The 16,102-nt window shown below is 40.7% G+C and overlaps 1 protein-coding gene across 2 annotated transcripts in view; it reads right to left on the bottom strand.

The window, feature by feature from the left end:
- The window catches only part of LOC122563175 (uncharacterized), an 82,537-nt gene that overhangs the window by 65,852 nt on the left and 583 nt on the right, over positions 1 to 16,102 (bottom strand). For both annotated transcript variants that reach the window (XM_087973565.1, XM_087973564.1), the window contains exons 2-3: positions 4,399 to 4,590; positions 3,111 to 3,207 (exon numbers count right to left, since the gene is read on the bottom strand). In XM_087973565.1, the coding sequence (XP_087829691.1) occupies positions 3,111 to 3,207; positions 4,399 to 4,590 (289 nt within the window). The remainder of the gene's footprint in view (positions 1 to 3,110; positions 3,208 to 4,398; positions 4,591 to 16,102) is intronic.

Below are 16,102 nucleotides of genomic sequence, written 5' to 3'. Positions count from 1 at the left end.
AGGATGTTATTTGTTATCTTGCCAAGAGCTATGTCAGTATTGTGACAGGGACAGAAACCCAGTTTTGACAGTTCCAAATATGGAGTTCCAGCAAAGATGGCATTGATCAGGGGAAGATTGCACACACAAGGAGATTAGAAAAGAAAGGAAGCTTTGAGGTAGGATAACATTTGCAAGGGTAAAAAGGCCAACAGTTTTGTTTTAATCTGTACGTGATAGCAACAGATTTGAAAGAGAAAGGGACACTACCCAACAACAGAGAACAATAAATATCGAACGTGAGGACCCACAACGGAAGGTGGACTGTCAGCAGTTTAGGGCCACAAAGGGTTTCCAGCCAGAATGAGAGCACAATAGTTTAAAGAGAACAAGGAGATAAAAGTGGCAATGAAAATATGATTCAGCACTTTGCCAGTCATAGAAATGTTGTACAGAAACAGTTAATGCTCCACAGTGTAATTTTCAAAGCACAGTTATAAATGAATGAATATATTTTTCTTGCAGCAAAAAATACAGAAGGAAATAGCATTGTAAGTGGAAAAAGGGATCTGTGTGGACAATAATACAAGGAGATGGTGTCATTTGTATTGGCGCATTGGGATTACTGATGACACATGTGATGGTATGGTAAACATGGTGTCAGAAGTATAGATTAAGTCACTTTATACATCGACAACCACTAAGGGAAGTTAGGACAGTGAACTCAAAGGTAAAACAGTATGGTAAGATGGAGATAGAAATCCCTAAGGACAAGAATTCTCACAAGGTTTGGCAGGAAAGACTTAGACTGATAGCTGGTGAATGATAGAAAATTAGTATTTTAAATGATGGGCAAATATGTAGAACAAGGTGAGGGATATTGCCAGAGGAAAAGACAGATCATGCCAAGGTGTCATTGCTTGTGTTTCAAATTTCTTCTAGGCAAACCCTGTCATGAAAAGTTAAAAAGATGTTCATGTCTATGTAACCCAGTTTGCCTGGTTTTCTGAACCACAAACCACTCCAAAACAATTACCAGCATTGCAAAAACTTCCAACCAGGCACTCACATTCCAATCAGTTAAATCAATGCTTGTTGTATGAATTCAGGTAGTGGGCAGGATAGAAACAACCTGAACATATCCATCTGAAGAATAAAGGTATGATTTTGAGATATGAGCGATGGCATATCCCAAGATGTTATTTTCTAGCATTCATGTACTGTCAGACCTGCACTCAGCTATAATCTACACCAATGATAAATCAGGTTGTTTTATGGAACAGTTTACTTGGAGAAATCCTTATTGTCCCACCCTACCACAACATATATTTCTACCTAACAGGTCGGCGTCAGAAGTTATTTACTAATTCCAATATGTCAGTTGACTGGATTGTTGTTAATGGAAGACTCATGTCGGATGTTTTCTATTCTTTAGTCATTTTATATAAGACACTGCAGGCCACACTTTAGGCAAGATGAGGTCATTATCTTGTTCTGGAGTCATGGGACAGAATTAAATTACACTGAGAAACAGGAAAGTAAGGTGAGTTTTGAGAAGATTTGTAGCTCAGGTTGAGTGGTGTCCTTCCTCATCTGTATGTAAGGATACTAGTGAGAGAGGGTCATGTCATTTAGTGGTGAGTTGATGTTCATGTATCCTGGTGGCTAGTTTGCTGCCTGTTTGTCTAATCTAGTGTTTGTTACAGTCCTTGCACAATATTTTGTAAATAACGTTAGTTTTGCCTGTTGTCTGTGTAGGCTGTTTCAAGTTGAATAGTTGCTGTTTTAGTGTATTGGTAGGTTTGTGGGCGACCATGATGCCTACTACTCAGACCCCTTGACAGACGAGGAAGGACACCACTTCGACTGGGACAACATATCCATTCTCGGACAAGCCAAACAGAGACACACACGAGAATTCTGAGAAGCATGGCACTCCAACCGGAACTCTATCAACAAACACATCGCGTTAGACCCCATCTGAAAAAAAAACAGGAAATGACATCACCACAAGAAATGATGTCACCACAGAAAATGACATCAGTAACCTAAAGAAACCCAAACATATAAATAGAACGCAGGAATTAGCAACAGTGCTTTGCTCGGAGGCCCACTGAAGATATTACCGAGTGGAGTGATGAAAAATCTGGAAATGAACTTCCAGGTCAGTGAGCAAATCAATAGCCAGGGAAGTAAGGCTAAATTATAGAGGAATTTGATCCATGTCATTTTTCCAATGGAAGGAAAACTTCCACAATAAAGTTGGCTGCCCAAATCAATGATGTGGGAGTCACAGTTACTAGAGGTGGGATCAATTATATCAAATAAAACAGGCCAACGAAAACTATGAACACATTGCAATCCGGTGGTGGCCTCAGGATATGCATGGATGTGACACAGATTTCTCAAATCTCCCAAAAGCTACATAACATGACCCTGTTTGGTTTGCTGACAGAATCCTGCATGGGGTGGTCTCCAGAAGTCAGGCATTGCCAGTAAATCAAGAGAGCCTGCTTTGGGGAGGGATTATCCAATGAAAGCCACTCTTGTCCTTACCAGCCATTACTTCAAATATTGACTTCTCCACCTCCTGATGCTGCCTGGCTTGCTGTGTTCTTCCAGCCTCCTGCCTGTCTACTTTGGAATCCAGCATCTGCAGATTTGTTTTCTCTCTATCCCTTCTTGTGGCTCATGATTCCCATCACAAGACTCTCATCCTGCTCTCACTCACCTCTGGCTTTGGATAATCTGGTGATCCTGGTGATGGTATGCTCTCCAACATGAGGAGCAGTTGGCCTTGAATTTGTTGGCAGCTCTTGAAGACACTGTTTTTGTCACCGAAGACTTCAACTATGCAGGAAGCACATCAGAGGCTACTTAAATGCTCAATGCGCACTTGATCCCATCAAGATTGTCACTATAGAATGTTTAAATTCAGTACTCCACTGTGCTATACCCCAACTTTATTCCATGATCCATACATATATTCTGTTGTGAACATGTCTACCCTTATCTACATTTACTAATTTGAGCTTGCCACCACATACAGTCCCAGTAATCACAATGTCAATTACAATGTGGCCATTCCAGATCAGTTATGTGAATCTGTGATACTGTGAGTTAACACTTACCCTTCATTGCAGTAGTAAGTTGCCGTGTCCCCAAACGTTTCACCAGTAGCAGTGTAATAACCATTTTGTAAATCCTTTGGCCGGCCACATGTTTTAGCTGCGGAAAACATAGACAAAGAGATATTTTAAACATCGTTTCAATGTTTACACTAATCCCAATATTATGAAGCATCTCTCACCAGAACTCTAACCCAAGAAACTAAAATGTTCTTACATAATTTGAAACATGAAATTACAGTGTATTCTGGTATAACACGTCAGTTGCTTTCCTCTGAAACCTTGCATTACTGAAAATTGCTCTGTAGAAGATCACTATACCCGTTCAGTGGAAAGCTCTCACTATCCAAAAAGTGTCAATGATTCGTCAATTGCGTTATGGCCAATTTGCATTGACAAAACATGCGGTATCATAAAAAACAGTAACTGCTACAACTATGCTGGACTCAATAATTGAATATCATGACTTAAATTGATTGAATATTAATTGTACAACTTTTGCTGAATTTTACACATGACTGAGTTAATTCATGTTGTCCTTCAATAATAGCAACCTTGAGTTAATGCAGCAGTTTACATCACCTCAGGATGTTTCTGGACACTTCAAAGTAAGTTAAATATGATGAAGTAAATTTACTATTCTGATGTAGAGAAACAAAGCAGTACAATTGCACAAATAACCATGCAATAAATAAATGGCTAATTTGTTTTCTTTTGTGGTATTGGTTAATGGATGTGTTGGTCAAGACACCGGGGAACACCTTGTTACATATAGTGCCAACATACATTTTACAATCACCCAAAGTGGCTTGGGTTTAAGGTCTCATTCAAAATAACAACACCTTCAATAGTGTAACACATCAATAGCACTATACTGAAATATTAGGTCCCTAATTGCAGCTTGAATCTCAGATCTTCTGATTCAGAAACCAGAACATGGAGCCACAGCGGACCACAGGACGAATACTTAAATCTGGGACAATGTGTAAGTAGCCTTGAATTCATAAAGGATTTAAGCGCCACAAGTTAATGATTGCATTAGCATGCAAAGGAACTAGGCTTTGAGCTGCTTTATACGTTCAAACATGTAATATTTACCTCAAATCTGGGCTGTTGAGATTTTTCCAAAATTACAAAATTAACCTTACTTCAAAATTACATCATTGCCCGTAAAGTATTCTGAGATGCCTTGTTACTAAAAAAATTTATAAATGTAAGTCTTTTGCATACTTATTTCATAAACAAACTTAAAAGAGAAGCAGTGAAAAGTTATATTGGCATGTATACTTACGTAGGCAACTCATCTTTGGCTCTGACCAAGTTAAACTGGCTTGACAAGTGACATCATTTGGAGTGTTCTCATCCCAAGCATAACCCGGCAAACATTTGTAGGAAACAGCTTCGCCCACAGAAAAACGTTGCCGAACGAGATACTGATCCAGTAGGACAGCACTTTTAACAACTGGAGGTTTTTGGCACTGATCTGCAAACATAATAATTATTTTACAATTTATATTATATCTCACCATGATGACAGTAATATATAGATTATACATTTTCAACTTTAATCATCTTATTTCAATATCCATGACCTTCATACACTAAAATTGTTTCCAATCAAAAAGGAGAAAACATTGACTTAAGGTTGGAGTAACGATCATCTGATGAAAAAGCATCAAGCTCATGAAAGTAAACAGACAAAGAAAGACAATTTGAACAAAATTAATATTTTCTCAAATGGTACTGAAAATCTATCAAGCCTGAAGAAACCCTTATCTTCTATTTTTGATTAGGTCTTTCTGGACGTTTCAGACCTTAGGCTGAAAGTTGCTTACAGATTATCCTGCTTGAAATAAAAACAATGACACCAAGAATGGGGATGCACAATTAAGCTGTATTTCATATAAACAGCTTTCAGACAGAGCAGAGAAAGAGAACTGATTTGTAAGAACGTTATTTAGAAGGCTTTCTCTTTCTCTCTCCATATTTTCTTCTTAACCTCTCAAACATGAGCATCAGTGGAAAAGCAAATCAGAGAAATAATAACAATTTCCCAAGAAATCAAGGGCTATTCCTGATGGTCAGAGACATCAACTCAGTGGTCCAGGTTCAACTCTTACAACTCAAGTACTCCAGAACTTTTAAACTGCATTTTCTTTATTTTTCCTTTCTCCTAGACATCCTTTTTCTTCTTAAACATTAACCTTGTTTTTGTCTATGTCTTAAATGTCATATTATATTGAAGTTCTTGAGGTTAGTAAATCATAAAATTTATCTTATTTTCATTCAAGAAACCTTGTAATTGGCCCTTAACTTTGACTAAGACTTTATTTTAATTGCAATGTGATATAGTTGCACATGTAAAAGAAATGAAACATTAATTGCTACGGAGGGGAATTAAAAAGAACAAGACAATCCATACCTTCTCAACCAGTTGTTTCCACATATGAAATGGTTAAACATCCTTATCCTTTACTGTGCAACACATTATTATCAACTATAAAGAACACTTCCTATATAAATAAACAGGTACACTCATATTCTAGACAATGGAAAAGTCTAATAATGCAGATTCAGAAGTTCAAATCTCCTTATGCCAGTTGGGAATTTAAATCAAGACAATTGAGTACATTTGGAATCAAAATTAGTGCCAGTATTGGTAATGATATAAATACTGATTGTCAGATAATCTAACTAGTTCACTAAGATTCTTTCGGGAAGGGAACCTGTCTGGTGTAGCCCAAATATAACTTCAGACAACAGCGCTGTACTTGACTCTTAATTGTCCTCTTTATTGGCCTAACAAAGCACTCCTTTGTCACATTATCTTCTCAAGAATAATCAGGGAAAAGCAGTAAGTACTTGGTCTGCCATATCCCACATAACCACCCACATCCCATTGATAAATTAAAATTAAAGCTGCAAAATGAAAATAGACGGAAGAAAGTGACACAGTATGAACAAAATATTAATTTTCAAGACACAAGCCTAAAAGCAATTGGACTAAACATTTGGGCTCTTCTTTATTTTAATGTTGATCACTATATAGCGCTCAGGATAAAATTAGTATATTTTAACAGTTGGGTATATGTAAGAGAAAGCAAAACACTAAAACATTAGGTTGGAATCACAAACTTTAGGAAATTATTATTTAAGAAACAAATGTATATCAAATATACGCATCATATATAATCTTTTAATTGACATTATCTGTCATGTTAACAATTTACATTTCGATTCCTATAATACACCTTGAGGTTTGTTTTCCATTCTTCATTTTAATGGGGAGATGAGAAGTAGGGGCCACACTTTTAAAATACAACTTAAATCTTTTCAGACAGGGATGAGGAGAATGCTTTTTTACCCTTAGTCTGTGGAACTCATTTTCCTAGAAAGCAATGGAAGCTCATGTAACTTGGGTGGATTTTTGATAGACAAGAGAATCAAGCATTGTGGGAGGCAGACAGGAAAATGAAATTGAGACAATAATCAGACCTGCCATGATGTTATCAAATGGTGGATCAGGTTCAAAGGACCGAATGGTCTAACACTGCTTCTAAGTCCCATTTTTCATGTACTCTATTCTCAATCTTTTTTACATTTTCTGCAGGGCACATCTAAGGACACGGGTATTTGATCTGCTTCAAACCTTGTAGCAATGATCATTCTGAGCAAATCAATCAAAGGCAAAAGACAGTAATATATAAATAATTCTTACTCTGCACTTGTGGCAAACCCCCTAATAGCAGTAAGGAGATTGAAGAACTCATACGCTGGCAGATTTTGGAAAAATGCAGATGTTAACAGAGTGTTATTATGGGTAACTTCAACTTTCCCAATATTGATTGGAACTTCCTTAATGCAAATGGTTTGGATGGAGCCATTTTTGACGGGTGTGTTCAGGAGGGTTTCCTTACTCAGTATGTGGACAGGCTGACAAGTGGGGAAGCCATTTTGGATTTGGTGCTCGGCAATGAGCCACGACAGGTGTCAGATCTCGTGGTGGGAGATCCCTTTGGTGACAGTGACCACAACTGCCTCACAATTACAACAGCCATGGAGAGGAAAAGGAGCAGTTACCAAGGGAAGATGTTTAATTGAGGAAAAGGAAATTGTGATGCTTTCAGAGAGGAGTTGGGAAGTACAGATCGGGAACAATTGTTCCACAGAAAGGGCACAACAGACATGTGGAAACTGTTTAAGGAGCAGTTGTTGCAAGTGATACATAAATTTGTTCCTCTAAGACAGACAAGAAAGGGTAAGATTAGGGAGCGTTGGATGACAAGAACAGAGGAGCTTCTCGTCAAAAGGAAGAAGGCAGCTTACGTTATGTGGAGGCAGCAAGGATTTTAGGGTATTAAAGGCTTATTAGAAAGGAGCTCAAAAATGGACTGAGGAGAGCCAGCAGGGGGCATGGAAAAGGCTTGGCAGGAAGGATTAGGGAGAACCCCAAGGCATTTTACTCATATGTGAGGAATAGGAGAATGATCAGGGAGAAGGAGGAGCTGGTCAGGGATAGAGTAGGGAACGTGTGCATGGCGTCCGAGCAGATAGGGGAAAGCTCTAAATGATTGTTTTGCTTCTGTTTTCACTCAGGAAAGGAACTTGTTGTGAATGAGGATTTTGAGGAGCCAGGAAACAGGCTTGAACAGATTGAGATTGATGAATTTGATGTGCTGGAAACTTTCGAAACAATAAGACTGCTAGCTCCCAGGTAAAAACAATGACTGCAGATGCTGGAAACCAGATTCTGGATCAGTGGTGCTGGAAGAGCACAGCAATTCAGGCAGCATCCGAGGACAGGCAAAATCGATGTTTCGGGCAAAAGCCCTTCATCAGGAATAAAGGCAGAGAGCCTGAAGCGTGGAGAGATAAGCTAGAGGAGGGTGGGGGTGGGGAGGGAGTAGCATAGAGTACAATAGGTCAGTGGGGAAGGAGATGAAGGTGATAGGTCAGGGAGGAGAGGGTGGAGCGGATAAGTGGAAAAGGAGCTGGGCAGGTCGGACAAGTCCGGACAAGTCAGGGGATCGAGTTGCTGGAGTTTAGAAGCTAGGATGAGGTGGGGGAAGGGGAAATGAGGAAACTGTTGAAATCCACATTGATGCCCTGGGGTTGAAGTGTTCCGAGGCGGAAGATGAGGCGTTCTTCCTCCAGGCATCTGGTGGTGAGGGAGCGGCGGTGGAGGAGGCCCAGCACCTCCATATCCTCGGCAGAGTGGGAGGGGGAGTTGAAATGTTGAGCCACGGGGCGATTTGGTTGATTGGTGCGGGTGTCTCGGAGATGTTCCCTAAAGCGCTCTGCTAGGAGGCTCCCAGTCTCCCCAATGTAGAGGAGACCGCATCGGGAGCAACGGATACAATAGATGATATTAGTGGATGTGCAGGTAAAACTTTGATGGATGTGGAAGGCTCCTTTAGGGCCTTGGATAGAGGTGAGGGAGGAGGTGTGGGCACAGGTTTTACAGTTCCTGCGGTGGCAGGGGAAAGTGCCAGGATGGGAGGGTGGGTCGTAGGGGGGCGTGGACCTGACCAGGTAGTCACGGAGGGAACGGTCTTTGCAGAAGGCGGAGAGGGATGGGGAGAGAAATATATCCCTGGTGGTGGGGTCTGTTTGGAGGTGGCGGAAATGTCGGCGGATGATTTGGTTTATGCGAAGGTTGGTAGGGTGGAAGGTGAGCACCAGGGGCGTTCTGTCCTTGTTGCGGTTGGAGGGGTTGGGTCTGAGGGCGGAGGTGCGGGATGTGGATGAGATGCGTTGGAGGGCATCTTTAACCACGTGGGAAGGGAAATTGCGGTCTCTAAAGAAGGAGGCCATCTGGTGTGTTCTATGGTGGAACCGCTCCTCCTGGGAGCAGATACGGCGGAGGCGGAGGAATTGGGAATACGGGATGGCATTTTTGCAAGAGGTAGGGTGGGAAGAGGTGTAATCCAGGTAGCTGTGGGAGTCGGTGGGTTTGTAGAAAATGTCAGTGTCATCTGCATGTGTGGCTACTAAGGATAGCTGGTCGTGTCATTTCGTGGCTAGTTGGTGTCCATGGATGCGGATCGTTAGCTGTCTTCCTGTTTGCCCTATGTAGTGTTTTGTGTAGTCCTTGCATGGGATTTTGTACACTACGTTGGTTTTGCTCATGCTGGGTATCAGGTCCTTTGTCCTGGTTTATTGTTGTCTGAGAGTGGCTGATGGTTTGTGTGTTTTACCATATATCAAGAACATTTCTGAACTGACAGCCAGACTACTACGACCACTAGGACTCATAACAGGACACAAACCAACAGCCACGCTCAGACAACTCACCAGGACGAAGGACCCGATACCCAGCATGAGCAAAACCAACGTAGTATACAAAATCCCATGCAAGGACTGCACAAAACACTACATAGGACAAACAAGAAGACAGCTAACGATCCACATCCATGAACACCAACTAGCCACGAAACGACACGACCAGTTATCCTTAGTAACCACACATGCAGATGACAAGCAACATGAGTTTGACAACACTACTATTATCGGACAAACCAAACAGAGAACAGCCAGGGAATTCCTGGACGCATGGCACTCATCCACTGATTCAATCAACAAGCACATCGACCTGGACCCAATATACCGGCCACTGCAGCGGACAGCTGGAACTGACAACCGGAAGTGGCAGATTCAAACCATTATAAATGCCAGAGAAAAGATCACAGGAGGCTCCCAAGCACTGAGGATGTCACCTAGACAGGGGACAAAATGTCTGCAACACAAATTCCCAGCTTGGCGAACACAACCACAACAACAAGCACCCGAGCTACAAATCTTCGCACAAACCTTGAATATAAATAGAAAGCAGGAGACAACAGCTTCGCTTCACTTGGAGGTTGCCACTGATGGTGTTACCTAGCCAGGTAATGAAACATCTGGATATCAAACCTACAGCTCAGCGAACAAACCTACAACCTAAACCTCAGCCTGAGCTACAAACCTTCACAAACCTTGCAAGTGAAGTGAATTTTATGGAAACGATCAGGGCGCTAGCCAATAAATAGGATTTCCCTGGGATCAGGATTTTTGGCGGGTTTGTAATACAACACACACCAAGTATTGCTCATGTTAGACGTCTCACGGCACCAGATTATAGTCCAACAGGTTTAGTTGAAATCACAGGCTTTTGGAGCACCGCTCCTTCATCAGGTGAAGTGGGGACAAGTGCACAGGCACAGAATATGTAGTTAGGGAGATAGTGGCAAGATAATTCCAAATAATTAAGACTGTCAACAGGTGAGTACAAATAGCATATTGTTACCTGGTGAGGGCACGATTGAGCCAATGGGTGGGTTCCTTGGATTCAGAAACACACCCAGATGAGAAGACAGTGAATGTAGAAGGTAACAACTTATTCAAAACTGCATGAAACCTACTCTGATTACATAAAACTACTGGAGAATCTCAGAGAGTTGGTGAAAAGGAAGAACTGTTTGTCAGCAACCTATATGCAGAAGCTAATTCCATGTCTTCAATGAATGTTTTCAAAGGGCAGTCTGAGCAGATGTAGAACAGTTAATGATATTACCTTGGTGGATTGTGGAAGTAGGATGTAAGAAGGGAATGCAGTGTTGTTGGTTCTCTGAGACTATAATCAGAACAATGTGAATATGACCAGGTGAGTGCAACCCCACGGAAATGGACAATACAGGAATATTATTGGAGGAGGATTGTGTCATGGATCATGTCAATGGTGACAGGAAGATCAAGGGGGAATGAGGAATTATATTCAACATGATCAAAGTCACAGGAAATGTTATTTATAACATTGCTTAAAATTGTTCATTAGTGCTTTGACAGGACCAAATGTCTAATTAAAGAGATTAAATCATGGAGATCTATGAAATCTGCAAACGTAATAGAGAGATGACGATGTGTTCGAGAAAAAGGACTGGACGAAGATAGGATGGCAGAACGGTCAAATGTTGGTGTGCAGAGGAGAAGATTTATGAAAATGAATGTTCCACATAAAGTTTAGAGTACTTCAGAGTGGAAAAATCTGCAACAGGCAGTGCACAGCTTTAAGATTAATGCCAGTTGGAATTGGTGCTATTTAGGAACTTAAGAGCTTTGGTATTCTCTGGATGGCTGAGGAGAATAGATTCTTATTAGGCAACAGAATCCAAAGTTATGGAGTTATACATGAAAATAAGGAATGTGAAATACTAACAGATCAGCTACAATCATATTTTATAGAACAGAAGGGTTGAGGGATCAAATGGGTCTAAGTCTACTCCAAGTTTGTATGTTCTTGCACATGTTCAAATGACATATTGTCCTCAGTGACTGATCCACATGCAAAAGTAGCCAGTGAAAATGTAGGATAATTGTTCATTAAATTAATTCAGGGTCTTTAAATTCATTGAGTGCATAACATAACAAAAGAAATGTTACTTTGGTTAAAAGAAAAGAAATTTACAGAGATATTAAAAGCCACTCTGTTTTGGAGAGCTGCAAAGAATGTATGTTGTTTGCAGTGCAATTCCATGGCAGTTGTGAGCGTAACCCAGTGAAAATAGAAATGAAATCTAGAACCCAATAATCATGTCAGCATTCATAGATCAGATACAGCTTCAAACCTTTTCACTATAACTAGCTTTATCATGTCCAAAAGATGTGTTTCTATTTCAAATGAAATTTATCTTGTTAAGGTTATGTCAAATAAGTTACCTGTAATATTAATCCAATACCAATCATCAACGATAGTAGAACAGGTTAACAAAACTGAACGTTTTCAAACTATGGAACATTTTATGTAATTTTTAAACCATATTTCAGGAAGTTTAGATTATCTTTTGTCTCCACCATAAATTCCATCCTTCAGCCAGTGATTCCATTTGTTCCTTGGCATCTGTTTGAGGTTAAAATAGTTTGCAAACTTGATGTCACACTTGATCCTGAGATGATCCTCCAAACATCACTGAGAATTACTAACTCCATCATCATTACTTCACCCAATTCTGCCCTTTCTGGATCATCTTCTGTTTAAATGCTTGCTTACCCCTTTGTTACCTTTAGACTTGACTATTCTGGCTAAAGGCAAAGTCACCATATTCCCAGCAGACCATACAGCTGCTGTCTTGTAGAGAGTCAACTAGTGTTGAGTCTAACCTGAGGGTCATCATACTTCAGATGAAGGGTGAGGTTGAAGGAGCAGGACCATCTTGATAAACTCAGCTGGTGTGGGAATGACTTGATGATTCTAACCATTCCTTGACTGGTTGTAGCTATGTGACAACTCTCCCGACTTTTGCACAAACCACCCGATGTTAATTAAGGACGACTTTGCAGGATCATTTAAGGTTGTATGTGCTATTGTCATTTCCAGTGCCTTGGTCAATGCAAGGCGTTCTGTCAGTTTCATTCTTTTTATCAAATTTTGTAGTGATTTGATGCAACTAAGTGACTTGTTAGTCCAATGTAGAGGTCATTCACACAAACATCTACTTTATTGGGGATCTAGAATCACATGCAGGCCATACCAGGTGAGGATGCCATAATTTCCTTCCCTGAAGTGCATTAGTGAACCAGATGGGTTTTTACGGCATTAATCTGCCTTTTAATTCCAGATTCATCAATTGAATTCTGATTTCACCATCCGCCTGGTGGGATTCAAATCCAGTTTCTTTTTTAAACCTATTTAATTAACCAGATAAGAGATGTTATTGCACACCCCTGCAGCAGGTGAGACTTGAACCTGAGCCTGATTTTCCAAGGGTAGGAACACTGGAATTACATTGTGCCACAAGAGAGCTCCTAAGGCTCCCAGAGTATTAGCCTGGTCTCCAGATGCTAGTAATAAAAATACTATGGCACTGACTCTCATTTTATTATGAGATATGCTATCAAATATTAAGTTGTAAATTAATCTACAGTTGGACTTGTGAAAGGCAATTTTAATCAAAAAAAAAATCACTGGCTGAAATTTAAGATGGCTGAAACGAATTGTGAAGCTCTATTCCACTTCATGGAAAAGTAAATAGGCTCCAATAGAGTCAACCTCACCTTTCAAGGTGGAGACAGCTCTCCCATCTCATTAAGGTGAAGGATGTATCAATGAGCAGTCAATGGCAGGAACACTAAAACCTTAACCAAACCAGAGAGCAGTTACAGAGTCAGAGAGATGTACAGCATGGAAATAGACCCTTCAGTCCAACTTGTCCACGCCGACCAGATATCCCAAGCCAATCTAGTGCCACCTGCCAGCACCTGGCCCATCTCTCTTCAAACCCTTTCTATTCATATACCCATCCAGATACCTTTCAAATGTTCCAATCATACTGGCCTCTACAACTTCCTCTGGCAGCTCATTTCATACACGTACCACCCTCTGCATGAAAATGTTACCCCTTAGGTAACTTTTATATCTTTCCCCTCTCACCATAAACCTATGCCCTCTAGTTCTGGTCTCCCCCACCCCAGGGAAAAGACTTTGTCTATTTCTCCTATCCATGCCCCTCATGATTTTATAAACCTCTACAAGGTCACCCCTCAGCCTCTGACACTCCAGGGAAAACAGCCCCAGCCTATTCAACCTCTCCCTATACCTAAAATCTTCCAACCCTGGCAACAGGCTTATAAAATTTTCTAAAACCTTTCAAGTTTCACAACAACCTTCTGATAGGAAGGAGACCAAAATTGCATGTAATATTCTAACAGTGGCATAACCAATGTCCTGTACAATCGGACCATGACCTCCCAACTCCTGTACTCAATACTCTGACCAGGAAAGGAAAGCATATCAAATGCCTTCTTCACTACCCTATTTACCTGCTACGCCATGTTAAAGGAACTATGAACCTACACTCCAAGGTTTCTTTGTTCAGCAACATTCCCTAAGACCTTACCATTAAATATATAAGTCCTGCTAAGATTTTCTTGCCCAAAATGCAGCACCACACATTTATTTAAATTAAACTCCATCTGCCACTTCTCAGCCCATTGGCCCATCTGGTCATTATCCTGTTGTAATCTGAGGTAACCTTCTTCGCTGTCCACTACACCTCCAATTTTGATGTCATCTGCAAACTTACTAACTATACCTCTTATCCTCACATCCAAATCATTTATATAAATGACAAAAAGTAGCGAACCCAGCACCCATCCTTGTGGCACTCCACTGGTCACAGGCCTCCAGTCTGAAAAACAACCCTCCACCAACACCCTCTGTCTTCTACCTTTGAGCCACTTCTGTATCCAAATGACTAGTTCTCCTTGTATTCCATGAGGTCTAATCTTGCTAAACAGATTCCATGAGAAGCCTTGTTGAATGCCTTACTGAAGTCCACTTCGATCACATCTACCACTCTGCCCTCATCAATCCTCTTTGCTACTTCTTCAAAAAACTCAATCAAGTTTGTTTCATGATTTCCCATGCACAAAGCCATGTTGACTATCCCTAATCAGTCCTTGCCTTTCCAAATACATGTACATCCTGTCCCTCATGATTCCCTCCAACAACTTGCCCACCACCGACATCAGGCTCACTGGTCTATAGTTCCCTGGCTTGTCCTTATCACACTTCTTAAACTGTGGAACCACAGTAGCCAACCTCCAGTCTTCCGACACCTCACCTGTGACTATCGATTATACAAATATCTCGGCAAGAGACCCAGCAATCACTTCTCTAGCTTCCCACAGATTTCTAGGGCAAACCTGTTCAGATCCTGGTGACTTATCCACTTTTATGGCATTTCAAGGTTTCCAGCACTTTCTCCTCTGTAATATGGACATTTTTCAAGATGTCACCATCTATTTCCCTACGTTCTATATCGTCTATATCCTTCTGCACAGTAAACACAGATGCAAAATACTCGTTTAGTATCTCCCTCATTTCCTGTGCTCCACACAAAGGCCACCTTGCTGATCTTTGAGGGGCTCTATTCTCTCTCTCGTTACCCTATGGTCCTTAATGTATTTGTAAAAACCCTTTGGGTTCTCTTTAACTCTATTTTCCAAAGCTATCTCATGTCTCCTTTTTTCCCTCCTGATTTCCCTGTTAAGTATACTCCTACTGCCTTTATACTCTTCTAAGTATTCACTCGATCTATCCTGTCTATACCTGACATGTGCTTCGTTCTTTTTCTTAATCAAACCCTCAATTTCTTTAGTCATCCAGCATTCCCTACACCTATCAGCCTTCCCTTTTCACCCTTCTTTCAGGGTGAAAGGACTCCCTCAAAGAATATACTTTATCTGGACTCTTGTTATCTCATTTATGAAGGCTTCCTATTTTCCAGCTGTCCCTTTACATGCAAACTTCTACCCCAATCAGCTTTTGAAAGTTCTTGCCTAATACCATCAAATTTGGCCTGTCTCCAACTTACAACTTCAACTTTTAGATCTGGTCTATCCTTTTCCATCACTATTTCAAAACTAATAGAATTATGGTCACTGGCCCCAAAGTGTTCTTATGTGATATAACCTTTTGTGTGAAAAGTTGAACTGAGTCTTGACCATAGTCTCTGCGCAGTTATTGCAAATAGCTGTCCTCTCATATTCTCTCTCTCTACACAACAGCCCATCGAAGCATTGAACCCTGTATTGTTAAGAAAGAAACACGTGTACATTCTTACAAGAGACAACCTCTACTGAAAGCCACTGGAGTTCTACAAATATTTTACAGGGAGGCAAAGGACATACCAGCTGCAACTTGAAACCATCTGCAGATACAATCATTGAGTCCTTGTAGATCTTTCCTCAAAATCTGCATTTTTGAACCTGACCAAGTTTAATCTCCCATACTCTGAAAGCTGCGTATTTCTGCATGCAAGAAGCATGACTGTGTGTGTTGGTGAAAAGCAGAACTTGTGTATATATTTTAGTAGCTTTAATATTTTCTACCTGGGTGGGTTTTGCACATTCAAATGATCTCTTCCGCTGTTTAACTCAAGAATGCCTGTCTGGCTTAATTCTTAGACACTGTTCACAGCTCACGACTCACAATTGCAATCTGTTTTCCCCAAACCAGG

Source organism: Chiloscyllium plagiosum, unplaced genomic scaffold (genome assembly GCF_037043375.1).
Source record: "Chiloscyllium plagiosum isolate Xiang-an unplaced genomic scaffold, Cpla_swu_hap1 HiC_scaffold_26, whole genome shotgun sequence".
NCBI lineage: Eukaryota > Metazoa > Chordata > Chondrichthyes > Orectolobiformes > Hemiscylliidae > Chiloscyllium > Chiloscyllium plagiosum.
This window is presented reverse-complemented; position numbering and strand designations above follow the sequence as displayed.